This window comes from Coregonus lavaretus (genome assembly GCF_964263955.1).
Source record: "Coregonus lavaretus genome assembly, chromosome: 11".
NCBI lineage: Eukaryota > Metazoa > Chordata > Actinopteri > Salmoniformes > Salmonidae > Coregonus > Coregonus lavaretus.
In genome coordinates this window covers 36,056,701-36,077,687 of record NC_139998.1, presented here as the reverse complement: position 1 = coordinate 36,077,687, position 20,987 = coordinate 36,056,701, and the positions used below count along the sequence as shown (strand labels likewise).

General features: G+C 47.9%; 1 protein-coding gene across 1 annotated transcript in view; it reads left to right on the top strand.

Annotated features, from left to right (window-relative positions):
- LOC311137424 (zinc finger protein 423) overlaps positions 1 to 20,987 on the top strand; it is a gene marked incomplete at its 5' end in the record, with an annotated part of 131,441 nt that overhangs the window by 103,160 nt on the left and 7,294 nt on the right. The window contains 2 exons of the mRNA XM_084171914.1: positions 11,638 to 11,769; positions 13,691 to 13,806. Of these exons, the coding sequence (XP_084028040.1) occupies positions 11,638 to 11,769; positions 13,691 to 13,806 (248 nt within the window). The remainder of the gene's footprint in view (positions 1 to 11,637; positions 11,770 to 13,690; positions 13,807 to 20,987) is intronic.

The following is a 20,987-nucleotide window of genomic DNA, read 5'->3' as shown; positions in this document are numbered from 1 at the left end:
GAGCTGCACTTCCTAACATCCTGCCAAATGTATGACCATATTAGAGACATATATTTCCCTCAGATTACACAGACCGACCCACAAATAATTCAAAAAAACAAATCCATTTTTGATAAACTCCCATATATATTAGGTGAAATAACACAGTGTGCCGTCACAGCAGAAATATTTGTGACCTGAAAAGGGCAACCAGTGAAATACAAACATATTGTCCCTTTTGTAATTCAACCATTTTCACATTGTTACAACACTGTACATAGCCATGATCTATTATTTTGAAACTGTTCATTTCTAATTGTTGATTTCACTTTTTGTTTTAACTATTTCACTTGCTTTGGCAATCTAAACATATGTTTCCCATGCCAATAAAGCCCTTTTAATTGAATTAAGAGAGAGAGAGATCTGTGTCCCATCACCGTCCTGCCATCAACACACACCTTGCAGAAAACCACCACCTCACCAACCCATGCACACACACAAACACACACAATCTATTTGTTACGTTAAATTGGCACCATCCATGAAAATACAAAGCTCCTCTCTCATGTATTTGGTTAATTGTGTGTGTGTTGAGTATTTTGTTGTTGTTTTGGAGGGGAGGGGGGGGGGGGGGTAGTTCCCCCCTCGTTGTGTCTGGCTGCTGACATGTCCAGGTGGGCATTAGGCTGCAGAGCATGGAAACACACATCTGGATGAGGATGAGCGCTCTGTACCCAGATGTGCTCCGACACACACACACACACACACACACACAAAGCCCCCTTTTTGGGCAGTGGAGCAGGGGGCGACATCAGCTGCCTGTCAGGTGTCTGTATGATGCAAACAGATGTTATTTTGACGAGGGACTTCGAGGTAAGGGAGAGAGACAAAGAACAAAACAACAATGGCATTAGTGATACGTGTTCTCAACTCAGCCGTGACAATTGTTGAACCATCCGATGGCGTTTAAAGATTAATCGTACATACTGGGATGGATGCACAGGCTCCCTCACTTTGACTGCAGCTCCAGCTGTTGTCTGTGCATAATGAGTTTGTGGTCAAGTGTGTGTAATGTATGTTAATGTGTGTCATTTATGAAGTGCACACACTGTTGGACAGACACACACTGTTGGACAGACACACTGAAGACGTATTTGTATGCAGGTCCTTTCTGTCACGGTTGTATCTGTACCAGTCAAGTTGTTCATCCCTTCACTTGCCAGGTCATCAGAAGGTCAAGTGAGCAGCTTGTGTAGGTAGACCATGGTAACTAATCCAGGCATTTTTCAAGGAACTTCTGTCACTCCAGTCCAAAGTCCCAGAATCCAACAGAACAGGATGGAGGCTTTCAGATGGGATTTGGTGCAAGTGACACTGATTCCCTCAGAGTCACAATGAAAAGACTCCAAATCCCCTCTGCCATTTTCCAGCCCACTTACTCTCCTCTCTCCCTGTCTGCAGTCACTGTGCAGCTGTGAAGACAGACACAGACAGACAGACCCAGTAGAACAGAGGCAAGTGGAGGAAGGAAGTAGGAGGACGAGGAGGATAGCAACCCCTCCGCCCAGGGCCTCCCTACCTCTACCTGGCATCAGCCGCAGTGTGTAGGTGACACCACATTAGCCCTGACGGGAGAGCCTTTGATTTGACTGAGGGCCTCCTAGCTGGGACAGATGAGCTTGCTTAGGGGGATAAACAGCCGCCTCCTCCTCCCTCCTTCTATGGTGGGAGAGAGGGGGGCAAAGTTAAGATGAAAAAGCGTCCTCTAAACAGGGGTGCTGACATCTCGTCCTTTTGTTGTGGATGTGTGTGCATTAATATTGATTTATTTTGACTGGGGGTCTTTGAACATCCTGTTTGGTGTCAGCCCCAGGGAGAGGCCTCCCTCCACACATGCTCAGTCATCTTTAATAACTCCCATCCTTCACACACTGATATTAATATTAGTGTGTTGCTTTACCCCTGCTAACCTTCAAACAGCCCTGGCATTGGATTAGGAGGCCCTGTCTGGCAGCTAAGTGGTGCCGTTAGTACACAGTACACAGCGCCTGGTGAGGCAGAGCTGGGGGGGCTGGGTAGCAAGCTGTGTGTGGATCACTGGTGCAGTGTCACTCTGTGGCCCGTGTGTGGATTCTGCCCGTGTGTGGACAGAGGTTGCAGTACCTCTGCAGAGTGATGGCCTTTGTTCTGTTCTGTCCTCCACTCCGCTCCACACTGCAGCTAGTTAGGCTTTAATTCTCTCTTCTCGTATCAGTGGGGAATCCCAGCATCATTTGTGAATTCTCGTCACGACGAGGCTACACTTACTCACAAACAAATCTCCCAACACATGTACATTTGATTCATACCTCAGAATAATTAATGGCGAAGGCGTTATTTATTTGTTTGTATTTGAATGTGGTAGTAGCAGCGAAGGGGCTGCAGGAGGCTGGAGGGCCCATGTCACTTCTTCTCTGTGCAGTCTCTTTCTCAGACTCAATCCCCATCCACAGAGAGGCATAGTAGTGGCGCATACAGGGACATCAAGGACTACACTACTTTAGAAGTCTATGCTGCATGCTAGCAGAGAGAGGCCCAATGTAGAGTGAGGAATTCTGGGAGGATGAGTTCCAGAGGAGTACAAAATATTCCTCAAGGGAAGGGCATACTGTATAGCAGGGGTAGGCAACTAGATTCAGCCGCAGGGCGATTTTTGTTGTAGCGGATGGTCGGGGGGACAGAACATAATTAAAATACATTTGTATTTATTTATTTTAATTTAACCTTTACTTAACAACCATTTAAATTGACCACAACAAAGCCCTCCAAATAATTTTGTTTGAAAATGACGTTAATTTCATACATTTATTACATTGAGACACAATAACATCTCCTTTTCTTTTTTTTTACCCCCCCCTAACTTTGCCCCCCCCCCCCCCCCCCCCCCCCCCGCCCCTAACTTTGCCCCCAACACACTTGCGGAATGGTTTTGGCCTGCGGGCCGCCTGTTACCGACCCCGACAGTATAGTATTCTTTACATCACATCACAATGTCCTCCTGTCACGCAATCCTGTCTCTGACATTCAATTAGAGTTTTGTTGGGAGCAAAGTGCTCTGCACTGTAGAAGGGAGAGTCATTCATGGTTTTATTTCTGAGAAATGAACCTTTCTCTTCCTGGTATTACAAAGCTCCCTTGACTTTGATCATGCTGATCACATCAGTTTTACACCAGGCTCTACAGGCACTTGTACCTCTGATTCCTTTCAATGGCTGTAGAATTATTTCAGTCTCACGCACAGATATCCTCTCACATGTAGGAGCCATGATTGGCAGCAATTTCCTTTTCTGCTCAGTTCCCATTATGACGTCCAATTGATAGGAGTTGTGAGTTGAGTTCCTCTCCCACAAAATAAAATATATGAGCATTATGGGGGACATACTGTAGAGATCAGGACGTCAAGTTACATTTGGAATGTTGATTATATTACTTTTCAACAAGTATTATTTTTCAATCCTCTGGACTTGGTTCAGTTTCATTACATGTTTTCCTTTCCCTCCAAACTCTAACAGTACAGTCTGTGAACACACACCAGCCAGCAGACACACTGCGTGAAGAGACAAAGGGAGGGTTGTAACAATTGATGCTAAGACCTACAAATGATTTGCAGTTTTTTTTTTTTATCCACTCTTTTTTGGGGGGAATGGATGCACTGTCTGTGTAGTGTGTGTGTGCTGGGATGTCTATCCGTGAGTGGTGCGCTTATGTAGAGTGTCACCATGGGCCGGGCGTGGGCGCCCTTAGCACAGCCCTGACTCTCTCTCTCTCTCTCTCTCTCTCTCTCTCTCTCTCTCTCTCTCTCTCTCTCTCTCTCTCTCTCTCTCTCTCTCTCTCTCTCTCTCTACAGATGGACACATTTGCAGGTTCACTTGAACAGCTGGAGGTGCATTATTAGCATCCTGCTGCTTCCTCATATTTGCTCATATTTTTTTCTGGCTGCCGATCGCTAGCTACAAAGTAGGGTGGGATGTCTTTTGCATATCTGTGTGATCGCTCAAATCTGCGGCCGCTGGGGTTGTTGTTTGTGATTATTTTCTCTCACAGCTGAGAGAGGGGGGCAGTTGGGCTGGGGGACAGGAAATGAAGTCCCAGGAATCTGCCCTCTCCCTTAGGGAAGAGATGACAATGAGTAATTGTTGTGGAATGGTTCATGGAGATTGGCTTTTTAGACACATTTGGGAGATCTACCGTGGATAAACCCCCCCAGTGCACCCAGGGGCGTAGGATTAGGCATTCACATGCATACACACATGTATACAGATGAACACACACACACAGATATACCACAGCAGGGTAGGATGCGATATTCACACATAAAAGCACAGAAATGCTCAAACGTGGACGCACACACCCCAATACACACACACCCCAATACACACACAGTGGCATTGTTGGCTGTGTTGTATGATCTGTTGTGTTGAAGGCCCTGTCTGTACAGGGAAACATTCTTTCAGATCAAGCCATCCTGCCTGTCTTCAGTGTAATGATGGTCAACCACCACTGTGTTAATGATTAACAGTGTTCCAACAGAGTCTCCTCTCACGTCCTTCCCCTACTGTAGTACTACTGACTATCTCTGGCAGCTAGTGAGGGTAGTGGAGCGCCCCTGTGTCTTGTGAAGGTTGATGACCAGTCTGTGAGATTGGGTTGTGAGTCCGGCCAGGTGCCTTGCTGTTCCAGCAGCCCACAGCGCCAGGCCTCAGATTCAATAAGGCTCTATCAGACCAGGGCTGTCCAGAAACACAGGCCAGCAGCAGCCAGGCAGCAGCCTAGACCACCATTTACAACACACCTAATTACACTGTCTTCATTATCTACATTATCTTCAATCACCTCAATTAGCAATCTGGGATGGGTGTGTGTGTGTGTTTGTGTGTGTGTGTGTGTTTGCACCTATTAAAAGTTATGTCTTGGGCATGGAATAAGTGCTGAGTTTCACCTTGAGGTCTGTGGGCAACCGGTTAGGTCAGTGGATGTATGTTAGGCTGCAGTGCATTTTGCATGACCAATATCAGTGAGCAAAATAACCGTTAATAATTACAGATTATTAGTAAAGGCTTTGCAGTGTTTTGGCACAGATCTGTGCTGAAAACCTTGTCCATCAATCTCAGAAACAGCTGTGTTTGTCAGCAAGGGCCAGAGAAAGCTCCAGTCACACAGATGCCGATCAAAAGAACACATTATTCACACCAGCCTTGATTACAGGTTACTGTCAATTTCTGTTGCCGTGGTGATTAGCCCTAGATACAGAACAGAAGTGCTTGGTAACCTAGTTGGATGGGTGGTGATGATGTATGAGTTGCTCTCGTGGGGACTACCGCAGAGTCACAATGCCTTCCACTGGAGAGAGTGACAATTGTCGGTTAATGTCAATTAGAACATATGTTCCCACATAGAACCTTTAATTATTACTGAGGCGTTTTGCAGGGCCTGTGTGTCAGAGTGTCTCGTAATGTGGCCTATCTGCAGCCTTTATGGACAGCACAGGGGCTGCTAATGTGGCCTATCTGCAGCCTTTATGGACAGCACAGGGGCTGCTAATGTGGGCTGTAAGACAGAGGCATATGGAAACGTATGGATGGAGTCAGTGAGAGGTAGAGGAGGGAAGATATAGAGCGACACTTGAAGTAAATGGAGGCCCTGGGAGTGACTGGCACTTATAAAGACTTATCATGTGGCGGTTTTATTGGTGCACTGATTAGAGCTATTCCCGCATGGGCACTTTTGAGCATTCCATTAACATTCAAAACACAAATACCATGCATACATTATGCTCACTCCCCCTCTCACAATCCGTCTGGGCTGTGTGTTGTGTGTGTATGTGTGTTATTGTGTAAATTTGGCATATAAAAATAACGTTTCCATATTTTCACTCTCGCTTTAACCAAGCTCCGAGATATTATTTATTTTTCGACCATGAGATTTAAATGCACATATGTCCTTTTTGATTTCCTTAGCATATGGCTGTCATTATTATTGAGTGTCCTCAAGATGCCTAAAGATAAACATATTGTTTCCATCTTCATATAGGCTGCTAGGTGGAAGCTGAGGACACGCAGCACATGCAAGCTTATGTCGTTGATTATTTCCCATTTCTCTGGTGTTGGCTGGGGGGCCCCTGCCTGTGTCTCTGTGTACTGCCTCTTTATCTGCGTGTGTGTGGAGGAAATGAGAAGCAGCTCTCCCAGGGAGAGAGGCCTGGATGGACAGCGGGCGGCCAGGGCCAGACAGGACTGCTGGGCAGGGGGCGCGGGCCTACTGCCTAACCCTGATTTGGTGGAGCCCAGGTGTTGTGGAGGAGGGAGGAAATGTGATTGGTGGAAGGTGGGGAGTTGGTGTGAGGTAGGGTAGTGGTTAGTAGTTCAGTAGAATAGGACTAGGAGGATTACGGAGGATCTTGTCAGAGATAAGGGTGGTCTTTGAAATGAGGGATTCCAGTCCCCTTAGTACCTTGGCTTCATCATGGCTCCTGCAGTTCAGAGTGGCCAGTTTAGGCCATTGACCTTATGTCAACAGACCCAATAAGAACAGAGAACCTTGGGAATCAGACCTAAAGACTGGTCAGTAGACACCAGTCTTTAGGTCACAAGCCCACATAAAGTATGTCAGGAAAGAGTAGAGGGGTGTTTTTTAAAGAAATGACTGCGATGGAGGGAGTTGGGGAGAAGGGGGGAAATGGAGTGAGGAGTGGAGCGACGAGTGGCTAGTGTGCTTTGGAAGGAGAGTTTGTTTGTTTGTTTGTGTGTTTGCATGAAGGTCGGTTTCTACGGGGTGGTGAGATCCAGCATCCTACTGTGATGTAATCTGATAGGAGATTCCAAGCTGGTCAGCTCCATATGCCATCCACGTCTGCCAAAAATATCTGGAGCTGGAGACTCCATCACGCTTGGCAGACGGAGAGCGCGCTCCGGAAATATTTACTGCAGATAATAGGAAACGTGTGAACCAGGGCCGTGGCCAGGAAAGAGGGAGAAGGAGAGGGAGAGGAAAGGAAAGACAGAGGGAGTTGAAGGGAGAGAAGGATGGAGAGAGGCATGGTCACTGGCAGAGTCAGTAAACTGGTGATAGAAGAGTAGCGAATAGCTATGACAGAGAAGTGGCATACAGAGAGTTTGTGTGTAAGCAAGACGTTTGTGTCAGAGAGAGATTGAGTGAAGGCGAGTGAAATAGTCTGTATATGTGTGGGTGTTAGGAGCTCCAGGGATCATCTCAGCATTGCAGCAGTGTGTGTGTGTGTGTTTACGTATTTGTGTGTGTGTGTGTATGCTGCTGTGTGTATATGGGTGTGTGTGTCTGAGATGGAGAGTAGAGGTGGAGAGCTCTTGGGACGCCTACAGCTCTGCAGCAGGGTGTGTGTGTGTGTGTGTGCGTGCCTGTGTGTATACTCTGGCCCACATTGCTGCCCCCACTACCATGGGTCAAGCTCAGCATGCCTCGATTTCTCCCTCCCCTCTCTCTGTGTTTCCATGGCAACACACCTTGAGCTAGCCCCCTAGAGGAGCCCAGCACCTCTACTCCCTTTCGCCCCCTCAACCACACAGTCCTCCCCCCCCCCCTCCCTCACTCTGCTCTCCCCTGGTATCTCTCCCGCCATCCTTGCCATCAATCGCCAGGCCAGGCTGCAGGCTGCAGGGTGAGGGGAGGGGGCCGGGGCCCTGGGGAAGGCCAGCTCACAGCCAAGGAGATAATTTGTGTGCCAGTGCGCGCTGCAGGGGGTTGTGGGGGAGGGGAGCTGAGGGGGAGCTGGAGTGGGAGGAAGGGTGCGCCTGTGTAGATGGGACTATCCCCGGGGAGGGCTGCGAGTCAGGGCTCCACCTGGCTCCCCCTGGTCAATTAGCTGGAAGCACATTGGCTAAGCAGCAACAGAGGCAGCCGGCCCGCCGTACCGCAGCAGTGTTTGTACAGGATAAGACTCCTGTTCAGTTGGTGGAATAACAGTTTAGGAATAATACATAAATAGTGTTTTCTTTCCTTCACTTCACACCTTTCCTCTCCATCGCTGCAAGGCCCTCCATCTCTCCATCCACCTTAGACTGTAATCCTTTACCCGCTTTCTTTCAGTGTATCCCTCTCTTTCTTCTAGGGCTGGGAATTGCCATGGACCTCACGATACGATATAATCACGATACTTAGATGCCAATATGATATGTATTGCGATTCTCAAGATTCTCACAATTATATATGTATTGCGATTCGATACTGTGATTTTATTGTGATTCAATGTTCCAAACACATTGCTCACCATATGTCTGCTGCAGAGGGACAAGAGAGAGCCATGAGAAAACGAGTTTTGATCAGTCACGGAAATAAGTGCTGAAAACAAATTGGCTCTCTATTTAAAAATAAGATGGAGAACAAGCTATGAAGGAAAAATACTGGAGTTTGGTGCAGGTACAGCCAACTAGCGCAAAAATAATATTGCTATATTGTCAAAGTGATACGATATATCAGCAGAAATAATATCCCGATATGTAACTGTATCGATATTTTGGTCCTCCATCACTTTCTTCACCCCTATGTCTTCCTCACTCTTGCGTCCCCCTGCTATCTCACACTGTCTTTGTCGCTCCTCGCTCTCTCTCTCTCTCCCTGTCTCACTCCCTCTCTCTTTTTCCCATTAGTGTCCTGGCAAGCCCTCATCAGTAATTCTGCGTGTGTGTGGCGGCGTCATGCCGTTTCTCAATTAAGATTGTGCATACCTTAGGAGGTGGGGAAGGTTTTTCCCCCTCTCAATCAGTTAAATATTCTCTCTCCCCTCTTTCTCTCTCTGTCTCCCTCCCTCTCTCACGCACTTCCTCTCTCCTCTTCCACTCTTCACTCTGCATACCGATCAAGCGTCTTAACAGATCAGTCTGTTTTTCCTTCTCTTTCGTCCTGTTCTCTGTGTCTGATCTGTGGTGCAGATAGCTGAAGTGAGGCCTTGAAAGGATGAGATGTGTTGTAGCTATTTATAAACTGGGTGGTTTGAGCCCTGAATTATGATTGGCTGAAAGCCATGGTATATCAGACCGTATACCACGGGTATGACAAATCGTTTCGTTTTATTGCTCTAATTACATTGGTAACCAGTTTATAATAGCAATAAGGCTCCTCTGGGGTTTGTGATATATGGCAAATATACCACGGCTAAGGGCTATGTCCAGGCACTCCGCGTTGCGTCGTGCAGAAGAACAGCCCGTAGCTGTGGTATATTGGCCATATACCACACCTCCTCGGGCCTTATTGCTTAATTAACCTCTCTCTGCTGCCATACTGATGACTCCTCTATGGGGCTGCTAGTACCAAACAGCCATACACTCTTCTAACAGGCCAAGTCTGGAACCTCTTCCTTGTCATTAATCAATCATTCTAATTGTAATGGTCATGTAGTGAAAAAAAGAAGGGTTACACACTAATAGGGATTGTGTTTATTCATGATAGTCTGCATCAGTGATTTGTATAGCAGGACAGTATGTATTCTTAATATGTCATAGCGTAATTAGTATGCTATAAGCTCTGTACAAGTTGAGTACTGTTTGGCTTTGTGTGCTAGTTTAGTGAAACTCCCAGGACTCACCTTCACCAAACCTCTGCCCTCCCTCCCTCCCAACCTGCCCCAGCGCATTCCTCCCTGGGTAGGGGCGGTGTGGCTGCCTCACGGATCAAATGCTCTCTCAGACACAAAGCTGGCCGGCAGGACGTTCCAGGGTCCTGTCATCTCGCCATGGTTCCCCCCCCACACACACAGCCCGCCCAACCCAGCCCGCTTTGTGTCTGATAGAGCTCGGCCCACCAGCCCTCCCTCTGTGCACTGAAAGGAAGAACAGACAGAGTGCACTCCCCACTCACTGATCAAAACAACTGTATTTGTCATAGAAAATACACCACTTTCATAGGACCCACACATACAAACGCTCTGCGCCCTTGGCCCGGCGGACAGCCCAATTATCCCCCTGCTCTCTGTACTGAACTCAGCTCTCTCTCTCTCATAGTTTGCCAGAATTCTCCCAATGTTTAACTCATACATAACCCTTATTTCAACTTATTTTTCACTTTTGGACCCGTATGCAGTATGCTAGATCTATTGTCAGTTGGTGTTTGTAGATCAGTATTCTATGGGTCAGTTGGTGCTGTTGGTCGTGTTGTGGTTGTCACTGTATGGTTTATTCCCTCTCTTCTCACTCTCTGTGTGTGTCTCTGGGTTCCTGGGAAGATTCACCTGCTGCTTCAATCTTGACACAATTTAATATTTTAAATGGTAATCAACAACCATCTCAGTGTGGTTTGGGACAGAAAGGCATCCCACCCAAACGTGATGTCTTTGAGGAAGCAGCAGCGGGGAGGGGCAGACCAAAGGAGTTCCCTTGCCAATCCTCCTAAGCCCCGTCCTCACCCAGCCCCACCCCCACCTCCTTCCCCTAGCCATTCAGACAGGGATTAAGGCACCCTTGTGCAGGCCTTTGAGACGGAGAGGAGATTGGAGTCAGTGGATGTGGGTTTGGTATGGGGGGTGTTGGTGGGGTGAGGTGTGGAGGTCAGGGGGGTGTTAGGGATGTTTGATTGAAGACTTTATTAACTCTGCGTGCCCCTGTTGCTGAGCAGCGGGACACCTCGGGGCATGGGGGACGCTGTCTGCGGTGGGACAGCGGGGTAGACTGGGAGGCTGCCTTGAGGGAGGACAGGGACCGGCAGCGGTGTCTTCCACGGTTCGGGGTTTGGTGAGGGGCAGCGATTGGGGCGCAGTGGAGGCAATCTGATGGCACGGGGACGGGCGCGGCTCGGTCCTGTGTGGCGCTCGGCCGATAAGACAGGAGCGGAGGCGCCCAGCCAGGACCCAACGCCCACCTTTCATCTGTCCCACGGCGGAGGGGGCCGCTGATGTCATTCATGCAGGCTTAAAATAGAGCGGCGAGCAGGGGGAGGGCACATAGCCCAGACCACTGGGGGTGGCAGGCAATTACCGGCCGGGAGAGAAGAGGCACTGGGGAGGAGGGGGAGCGGGCCGGTCACACAGGCCAGATTTTGAGAGAGAGAGAGAGGAGAGAGAGAGAGAGAGAGAGAAGAAGAGAGAGAGAGAGAGAGAGAGAGAGAGAGAGAGAGAGAGAGAGAGAGAGAGAGAGAGAGAGAGAGAGAGAGAGAGAGAGAGAGAGAGAGAGAGAGAGAGAGAGAGAGAGAGAGAGAGAGAGAGAGAGAGAGAGAGAGAGAGAGAGAGAGAGAGAGAGAGAGAGAGAGAGAGAGAGAGAGAGAGAGAGAGAGAGAGAGAGAGAGAGAGAGAGAGAGAGAGAGAGAGAGAGAGAGAGAGAGAGAGAGAGAGAGAGAGAGAGAGAGAGAGAGAGAGAGAGAGAGAGAGAGAGAGAGAGAGCTTTCTCAGTAGGATTCAGCCTAGACATGTTAATGTAGGATCATTGTATCTCTCTCACTGGGCTCTATGTCAGGGACAGTGTGGCCAAGGCATGTGTTGGAGCTTTGCTATATGCTGCAGACGGGAAAAAGGCAATGATTGAATTGAACCGGCTATACTTACCTATACACACAATTACCTGTACATGAACTTACACTTTTCATTTTGTGTGTATAATGTGTTTCTCCCGCCTTCACTCTCTGACCCTCCTTGTTGTATGGTGTGCTCTTCTTTTACAGAGGAAGGTATCAATCACGAGTGCAAGCTGTGTAACCAGATGTTTGACTCTCCGGCCAAGCTCCTGTGTCACCTGATCGAGCACAGTTTCGAGGGCATGGGTGGCACCTTCAAGTGTCCCGTCTGCTTCACAGGTGAGGGGGCGGGGCGGGGCCTCAGAGGGGAGCCAGGTGGAGGGCATTCAAGGTGCTTCAGTGTCTGACCGACATTAACATAGAGACAATTTGAACACATGATCCACTCGATCCGCAGGCCCCCACACATTGTTGCCCTTTCACATACATAGAATAACATCTCACCCATAGAATGGCAGAGATGCCAATGCACGGACCCTGATACATTCTTCACCTAACCTCTCCTTCTCCACTCCTCCATCTAGTCTGTCTCTCCATACCTTCCACCCTATACCCCCTCCTGTGGTAAAACACAGTCCTCCTCCACTACTTAATTGAACTGTATTAATGATCAGTTCAGTAGGAGGTGGGTTGGGCTGGAGGGAAGACCTGACATGGAGTATCTCAGGAAAGACATGTAGTAAAGAATTAGCCAAGATAGAAAAAACTCACTCCAGACATCGGAATCAGGGTGCGAGATAGTGAAAATATTATGACAAATAGCCAAGCCGCAGTAGACCTAGCAGAGCCATTCAACAGAGGTCAACTCTGTGCTTCTGAGACTGAGAAGTCTGGTCCTTTAAGAGTCCAGCTGTGCTGATGGGAAAGTTAATTAGAGCTGATTTACCCATGGTGCAACCTGGTGAGTCGTCCCCCCTGAGTGGCTAAGACTCATACAGTCAGCTCTACTCAGTCACAGGCACAGCCACAGAGTAAAGCACAGGGCCAGGGCCGGGCCAGGCGTAGCACAGAGACTAGCCCAGCCACAGTTGGCTTGATTCAGGCACAGCACATGCACAGTCACAGGGCTGGTCAGGCGTAACACTGAGACTAGCCGAGACTAGCAGGCCGAGCAGAGCGGCTCAAGGTCCTTCAGGCTTGGCCGTGGTCCCCTGTGTCTGCTGTGCCCCAGATCAGAAAGGCCCTGAGAGGTCAGAGAATAAAGAGCAGTTTGAAAGAGGAGGGCGGCTAATCCTCTGTGGCCGTCTGGACGGTTTAGGGGCCCTCTGTACGTGTCCTCAGAGTTAAGCAGCCAGGGCTCTACAGGCAGCAGGCTGAAAGTCACATTGGACCTCTGGCTCCCCTCTGGGAATCAGAAATCATTATTGCCACTGAAATACAGATATGGCTGACCGCAGCTGAGATGCCATTTTGTGTCCGTCTTTATCCATTGTCATCTTTCTGTTTGTCTCTGTATTTCTTTGTCTGTTTTAGTATGTTTCTCTATCTATCTGTTTCTCTAGTAATTGGACATCCCAATCCCTTGCTACCTGATTCTGTTTGTCTGTCTGCATCATAAGACTTACTGTAAACTCAGACCATGTAGCAGCCCCCCTTGTCTCTCTTCTCTGTTCCTCTCAGTAGATATGTCCCCCCCCCCCCTTCCCCCACAGGTACACAGCACTTTTTTAAAGTTTAACTCTATTCCTGTGCGGGTTATGAATAAGTTAGGGGGTGCTGCTCCTTTGGGGAGGGTTAATAATTCAGACTCACCACTCACACAGCAAACTTAAGTTTACTGAAACAAAACAGAAGGGGAAAAAAACACAGGAGCGAAAATTAAAAAACAGAGGAATGGAGGATAATTTATTGATAAATATCACAAGGTCTGTAGGGGATAGTGTAGTCTGCATGCTGTCTCCCCCATCTCTCCATCTCTCCTCTCATCCCCGTAGTGGCTCTGATGGCGCTTCATCCACTGATGCTCATATGAGAGGGGTCTTTATTTGTATTGACGCTTTTGAAGTTGTTGTTTTAGTGCAACTAGTATGGCTTTGTCTCTTGCCTCAGTATTTGCACACAGAGAGAGCGAGACTTGAAACCTTTCCCTTTTCCCTCGCAAAATTGTATTCAATAACCTAGTTATCTGGATAGCATAACTTATCTCCAGTCTGACCAATCATCTAACCTAACCTATCCTCCTCCTTCTCCCCTCCTCCAGCCTTTGTCCAGGCCAATAAGCTGCAGCAGCATATCTTTGCCGTCCACGGTCAGGAGGACAAGATCTACGACTGCTCCCAGTGTCCACAGAAGTTCTTCTTCCAGACTGAGCTCCAGGTCAGTACACTAACGCAACGCTTACTTCAAAACAACAGAGAGTGATGGCATCTCTCAGCACCATACAGAATATTTTGCTGGCCAACGGTCAATTAACATGATCTAAAATCATAAGAGATGACTTCAAGATTAATTGCTTCTAATGGACTCCTGAGTATCTTAGCAGAATTTTTTATAAAACAATATTTTTGTCCACCTCTGTTTATGGTCTTCACTACCAGGATACCATTCCAGTCTTAAACAGGCTGTTATGTCAGGGTATAGCTGAATGTGTTTCGTGGTATGGTTGATAATTAATAAGGAAATTATTAGCAGAGTAAATGAGTAGCTTCCTTATGGGCAGTAACGATTAGACTCCAGTCCATTGCTAATCAATCAGCTCTCCTGCTGGGCTCTCAGGTGCACACACACACACACACACACACACACACACACACACACTTCCCCTGACACAAGCACACACACTCCTCCTCTCATTCATACATACACTTACAGGAATCCATTTGATTAGCATAGTGAGAGGCCATCATTTAGCTGGGCTACCACTACCACATACACGACCAAAGGTATGTGGACACCTGCTCGTCGAACATCTCATTCCAAAATCATGGGCATTAATATGGAGTTGGTCCCCCCTTTGCTGCTATAACAGCCTCCACTCTTCTGGGAAGGTTTCCACTAGATGTTGGAACATTGCTGCTGGGTCTCGCTTCCATTCAGCCACAACCATTAGTGAGGTCGGCACTGATATTGGGCAATTAGGCCTGGCTCGCAGTCTGCGTTCCAATTCATCCCAAAGGTGTTCGACGGGGTTGAGGTCAGTGCCCACTGCTACAGAGTCCAATGGCGGCGAGCTTTACACCACTCCAGCCAACGCTTGGCATTGCGCATGGTGATCTTAGGCTTGTGTGCGGCTGCTTGGCCATGGAAACCCATTTCATGAAGCTCTCTACGAACAGTTATTGTGCTGACGTTGCTTCCAGAAGCAGTTTGGAACTCGGTAGTGAGTGTTGCAACCTAGGCGCTTCAGCACTCGGCGGTCCCGTTCTATGAGCTTGTGAGGCCTACCACTTCGCGGCTGAGCCGTTGTTGCTTCTAGACATTTCCACTTCACAGTAACAGTTGACCGGGGCAGCTCTAGCAGGGCAGAAATTTGACAAACTGACTTGTTGGAAAGGTGTCATCCTATGATGGTGCCATGTTGAAAGTAACTGAGCTCTTCAGTAAGGCCATTCTACTGCCAATGTTTGTCTATGGAGATTGCATGGCTGTGTGCTCGATTTTATACACCTGTCAGCAACGGCTGTGGCTGAAATAACCGAATCCACTAATTTGAAGGGGTGTCCACATACTTTTATATGTATAGTGTACTTACCTGTAGTACGACCACACCTACATATTCTGCAAAATGATGTAAATGTAAATATTCAGTACCAGTCAAAAGTTTGGACACACCTACTCATTCAAGGGTTTTTCTTTATTTTTACTATTTTCTACATTGTAGAATAATAGTGAAGACATCAAACCTATGAAATAACACATATGGAATCATGTAGTAACCAAAAAAGTGTTAAACAAATCAAAATATATTTTAGATTTTAGATTCTTCAAAGTAGCCACCCTTTGCCTTGATGACAGCTTTGCACACTCTTGGCATTCTCTCAACCAGCTTAATGAGGTAGTCACCTGGAATGCATTTCAATTAACAGGTGTGCCTTGTTAATTTGTGGAATGTCTTTCCTTCTTAATGCGTTTGAGCCAATCAGTTGTGTTGTAACAAGGTAGGGGTGGTATACAGAAGATAGCCCTATTTGGTAAAAGACCAAGTCCATATTATGGCAAGACCAGCTCAAATAAGCAAAGAGAAATGACAGTCCATCATTACTTTAAGACATGAAGGTCAGTCAATCCGGAACATTTCAAGTACTTTGAAAGTTTCTTCAAGTGCAGTTGCAAAAACCATCAAGCGCTATGATGAAACTGGCTCTCATGAGGACCGCCACAGGAAAGGAAGACCCAGAGTTACCACTGCTGCAGAAGATAAGTTCATTAGAGTTACCAGCCTCAGAAATTGCAGCCCAAATAAATGCTTCACAGAGTTCAAGTAACAGACACATCTCAACATCAACTGTTCAGAGGAGACTGCGTGAATCAGGCCTTCATGGTTGAATTGCTGCAAAGAAACAACTACTAAAGGACACCAATAAGAAGAGACTTGCTTGGGCCAAGAAACACAAGCAATGGACATTAGACCGGTGGAAATCTGTCCTTTGGTCTGATGAGTCAAAATTTGAGATTTTTGGTTCCAACCGCCGTGTCTTTGTGAGACGCAGAGTAGGTGAACGGATGATCTCTGCATGTGTGGTTCCCACCATAAAGCATGGAGGAGGAGGTGTGATGGTGTGGGGGTGCTTTGCTGGTGACACTGTCAGTGATTTATTTAGAATTCAAGGCACACTTAACTAGCATGGCTACCTCAGCATTCTGCAGCGATACGCCATCCCATCTGGTTTGCGCTTAGTGGGACTATCATTTGTTTTTCAGCAGGACAATGACCCAAAACACACCTCTGTTGGAAAAACATTCCTCATGAAGATGGTTGTGAGAATGCCAAGAGTGTGCAAAGCTGTCATCAAGGCATATTTTGAATTGTTTAACACTTTTTTGTTAACTACATGATTCCATATGTGTTATTCATAGTTTTGATGTCTTCACTATTATTCTAGAATGTAGAAAATAGTAACTTTTGACTGGTACTGTACTTATACACACTATCTGTTTTAACCACTGTAGACGCTGACACACTGTAGATGTACATGCAGACGCAAAGACATGTGGATCCAGCCACCCCTCCCCTCTCCTTCTCTCCCCCACCCTGTCCTGGCAGGGTTCTGGCTGGGTCGGGTCAGTAGAGTCCAGACAGATCATCGAGGGCCCAGCTCTGTATAACTCACTCCAGAGTGGGTCCAGTGGGTAGCTGTGGTCAGTGTTATTTTGCCCTGCCCCTGGCTGGATCCATCATCCTGAGCTATGAGCCACATGCTGGAGGATGGACCCACACAGCCACCTGGTACTACTACCAAAGACCCTCCCTCTCCCCCTCTCTTCCTCATGTGTTCTCCCTCCCTCACCCCCTCTCTTCCTCATGTGTTCTCACCCCCTCTCTTCCTCATGTGTTCTCCCTCCCTCACCCCCTCTCTTCCTCATGTGTTCTCCCTCCCTCACCCCCTCTCTTCCTCATGTGTTCTGCCTACCTCACCTCCACTCTGATGGTTGGTAGAGGAGTGGTTATGTGGGTATGCTAGCCCTAGGAGTGAGCTGCCTGTGAGCATAATGGCCAAATCATATCCATGGCTCCATTTTGGGTCTGTGACCTAAATCTCCTGACCAGCCCACAGAGTCCCCACACCCTCCCCACCCCTCCAGCCCCAGTCCGGACCCGGCACCCCCACCTTGCCGTGACAGTGATGTAGGGCCGGCGGTGGTGGGCATATGGCCAGTCAGTCCATTTAGCAGCAGGAGGAGCGCTGAACCCTGTCGGTCACTGTCTGCCTCACCCCGAGGCCAGGCGACCGAGAGATAAACACCAACCGATCGCACAGTGTGGCATGGCCCCATCTCGCTCATCTCCACCTTTCCACACTTTTTCCTCCATTAATTCCATCCTGTATGGCCACACCTCTCCCTTCTGACCAGGTCACGCTGTCTAAAAGAAGTGATTTTCCTCTAGGGAGGACCACTCACTCCATCACCAAGCTATAGGAACGCCACACTCACATGGCCACAGCAGCATCCTCTGATGGGCCTGAGGGTGTATCCTTCTTCGCTTTTACTGGCCCTATTCCATGTTTGGGCATTGCCTCACCCTTCCCTCCCACAAGCCCCCCAGCCCACCCCTGTGCTTTGCCCCAGGAGGAGCAGCTCTAAGTTGGGGATATGCAGTAGTCTGAGTGCGGAGATGAACTGGGCTGGTCGTGGAGGTTAGTGGTGAGGCTGGTTGTGTAGGTGTTTGTGTTAATGAGGTCTGAATGGATGGAGGAGGCTGGCTGGCCTGTCTGGGCTGTGCCCTGCTCGGGGCTCCCTACCCCAGCCCTCTGAGGGCCCAGGCAGGGCAACCCTCCGTTAATCCTCCAGCTGTCCCAGGGGCCTGTGGGGGGACACGTCACTGCATCATCCCTTCTCCCTCATGGCCACCTACTCCACGCTCCTCACTTTTCAGAACAGTCTCTCATGCCCCCTCTCTCTCTTTCTCTTTCTCTCTCTCCTTGTCCCATATGAACCAGCCCCCATGCATATTTTAGCCCATCTCAGCTCCTCTCCTCTCTTCTCTCCTCATCTGTGCCTCTCCCCAATGCCCCATAAATAGTGCAGACGTAAGCTGGTAAATAAGTGATGCTTCGCCCCTGATCAGCGCTGTTAGACCCAGCCTGCCGGATCTAGATTCCTTTACTGGAAACTTCAGAGACTTGGCTGTTTTTTGTGTGTTGTTGTTTGTCTCCCCCAGGTGCCTCAGAGCCGCCTCTCCTCCCTCCCCCCCACACTAGCACTCACCCCTCCGTGGTCTGCTGTCATTCGCTGACAGCATAGCTGATCTTTACACTATTTAACAGAGGCGCTCCCCCTCTGTTCGCATGTGTGTACACTATTTCCTTTAGCACTAGTAAATATTTAACTCCAGTTAGCAGTTTGGAATGGGAGGGGATGTGGAGGGGAGGGGTCTCTGTCCTCTGGCTTGTTTGTTTGTTGATGCCTCCTCCTCCCTCCCTCTACATCCAGAAAGTGTTGAATATTTGAGGGAAGCGCATTCTCATCCAAAGCTATGCTGTACTGTAGGAGCTGGGGTTTGGGTCTTAGAGCAGAGATACAGAGAGCAGGGAACATGGGCTGCGGCGTTTACACAGGCAGCCCAATTCTGATATTTTTCTCCCTAATTGGTCTTTTGACCAATCATATGATATCTTTTCACATCAGATCATTTTCAGAGCTGATCTGTTTGTTCAAAAGGCCAATTAGTGAAAGAAAGATCCAAATTGGGCTGCCTGTGTAAACGCAGCCATGGAGGCATACCACTAACATTCAGTGTGTGATCTGTGTCTGCTTTGTTTGATTGGACAAGTAGTGCACTGAGCAGTGTCTTTGTTAGCCTCGTACATTCACATTAGGAAAGGTATTTCCTTTGTTAGTCCTTGTCTATGTTCTCTGCTGTAGCTATGCTACAGTGTGTGAATATTATAGTGAGTGTCTGAACTATGGATGTATTTCTGTATGTGTGTGTAGGTGACTGGGGAGTTCTTAGTTTGCTCATTATGGCGTGCCACAGTGTGGAGGCAGGATTTGATCTAGGTGTCCAAGTGACAGTCTCTGGTTGCGTCCCCGCTGTGCAGAGTGGCGCTCCATGTTATTAGAATGGGGACCAAGTGGTCTCTCTGCAGACCTCCTCCCCACCCCAGCCCCCCGCCCCTTCCCAAAACCTCCTGCAAAATGATTGGCCAGCTCAGAGAGATGCAGTCTAGGGACTGCATGCACCACATACAGGATACATACAGCTGTCTGGCTTGGCATACCTGGGTCTGTCTGAGCTGCACCACAGAACACTATGGTCCACTGTGGTAGCCTACACTGCTCTAGTTGTCAGGCAGCGGTGTGAAGCTGTGGTCATGGTATCAATGGTGTAGTCTTTCACGATAAACACATTGTACAGCAACAACACTTGAGATGAGAACCAGTATTTTGGTTCAGTCTTTGTGTATAGAGGGGTGACATTAGCATAGCAAATATATCAACTTCTGAGGAGATGGCGCGTGGAACATACTATTGTCCTTCACATCCTCAGCCCCAGGACCTGTTTAAGTTGTTTACCTGTTTTTCTGTTTTGTTTTCATTCTCTTCCCGCACTGCAAAAGAAACTCAGACAAATTTGAGTGTGGTGAATTCAAATGGAAAACGCTCTACATGGGGTAAACTAATCTTCTGAGAAAATCAAGACATTCACATCCTGTCATCTTACCAGTGTGTGTGTGTGTGTGTGTGTGTGTGTCTCTGTGTGCACGTTATTTCCTACAAGCCTCTGAAAGGGGCAATGACACCCTGTATAATACTCATACACACTCCCCATAGAGATTCTGTCACAAACCTTCCCCTCATGAAAAAACCCTCCCTAAGTGACAGTGTGGGATGAAGAGGAATGAAGAGAGAGGGAGGCCATGGCTTCCCTGACTCCCAGAGAGATGAGGTGTCTGGGAGAAATTGAATAATTTGGGGGCCAGCGTGGAGGTGGGAGAGGAACGCTGAGACGAAGAGGAGGAGAGATCCACTGGGATAGAGTCAGCTCTTCTATGTGTCTGTTCTTCACTCTCCATCCTTTCCCCTTTATCTGTCTGTTGCATTCCATTAAATGTATTCTATCAAACACAGCAAGATGGAGAGAGAGGGAGATGGAGAGAGAGGGAGATGGAGAGAGATGGAGATGGGGGGGAGAGAGGGGAAGGAGGAAGGGAAGGGGGGCAGTTCTCTCTTCCTGGACCCTGTCTCTGTTTCAGTGTGTCTGCCTCCACAGAGCAAAGCATCGTCCCTAGTCAGACATGACAGTTGAACTCAAATCAAATCAAATGTTATTTGTCACATGCGCCAAATACAACAGGTGTAGACCTTACCGTGAAATGCTTACTTACAAGCCCTTAACCAACAATGTAGTTTTAAGAAAAATAAGAGTTAAGAAAAATATTTACTAAATAAACTAAAGTATAAAATACAGGAGGTACCGGTACCGAATCCAATGTGTGGGTACAGGTTAGTAGAGGTAATAGTCAATGTGGGGGTACAGGTTAGTAGAGGTAATAGTCAATGTGTGGGTACAGGTTAGTAGAGGTAATAGTCAATGTGTGGGTACAGGTTAGTAGAGGTAATAGAGGTAATATGTACAACTGAGATGTGTTGTTGCGGTACAGAACAGCGCTGTGTGGTGTGGTTCCACTCGTTGCCAAAACAGGACTGGAACTGTCATGGCTTTGACAGTGACGTATGAGCTGGGGTATTGTCCCTGAGTGGGTTCTCCTGGCACTAAACAGTGTAGAGACGTGGTTACACGGTGATCTGATCAACCACAATAGAGATGTGGGCTAGATCACTAGATCAACATCATACGTCACATCACTTACCACACTGAAGGTGTGGTAATGACA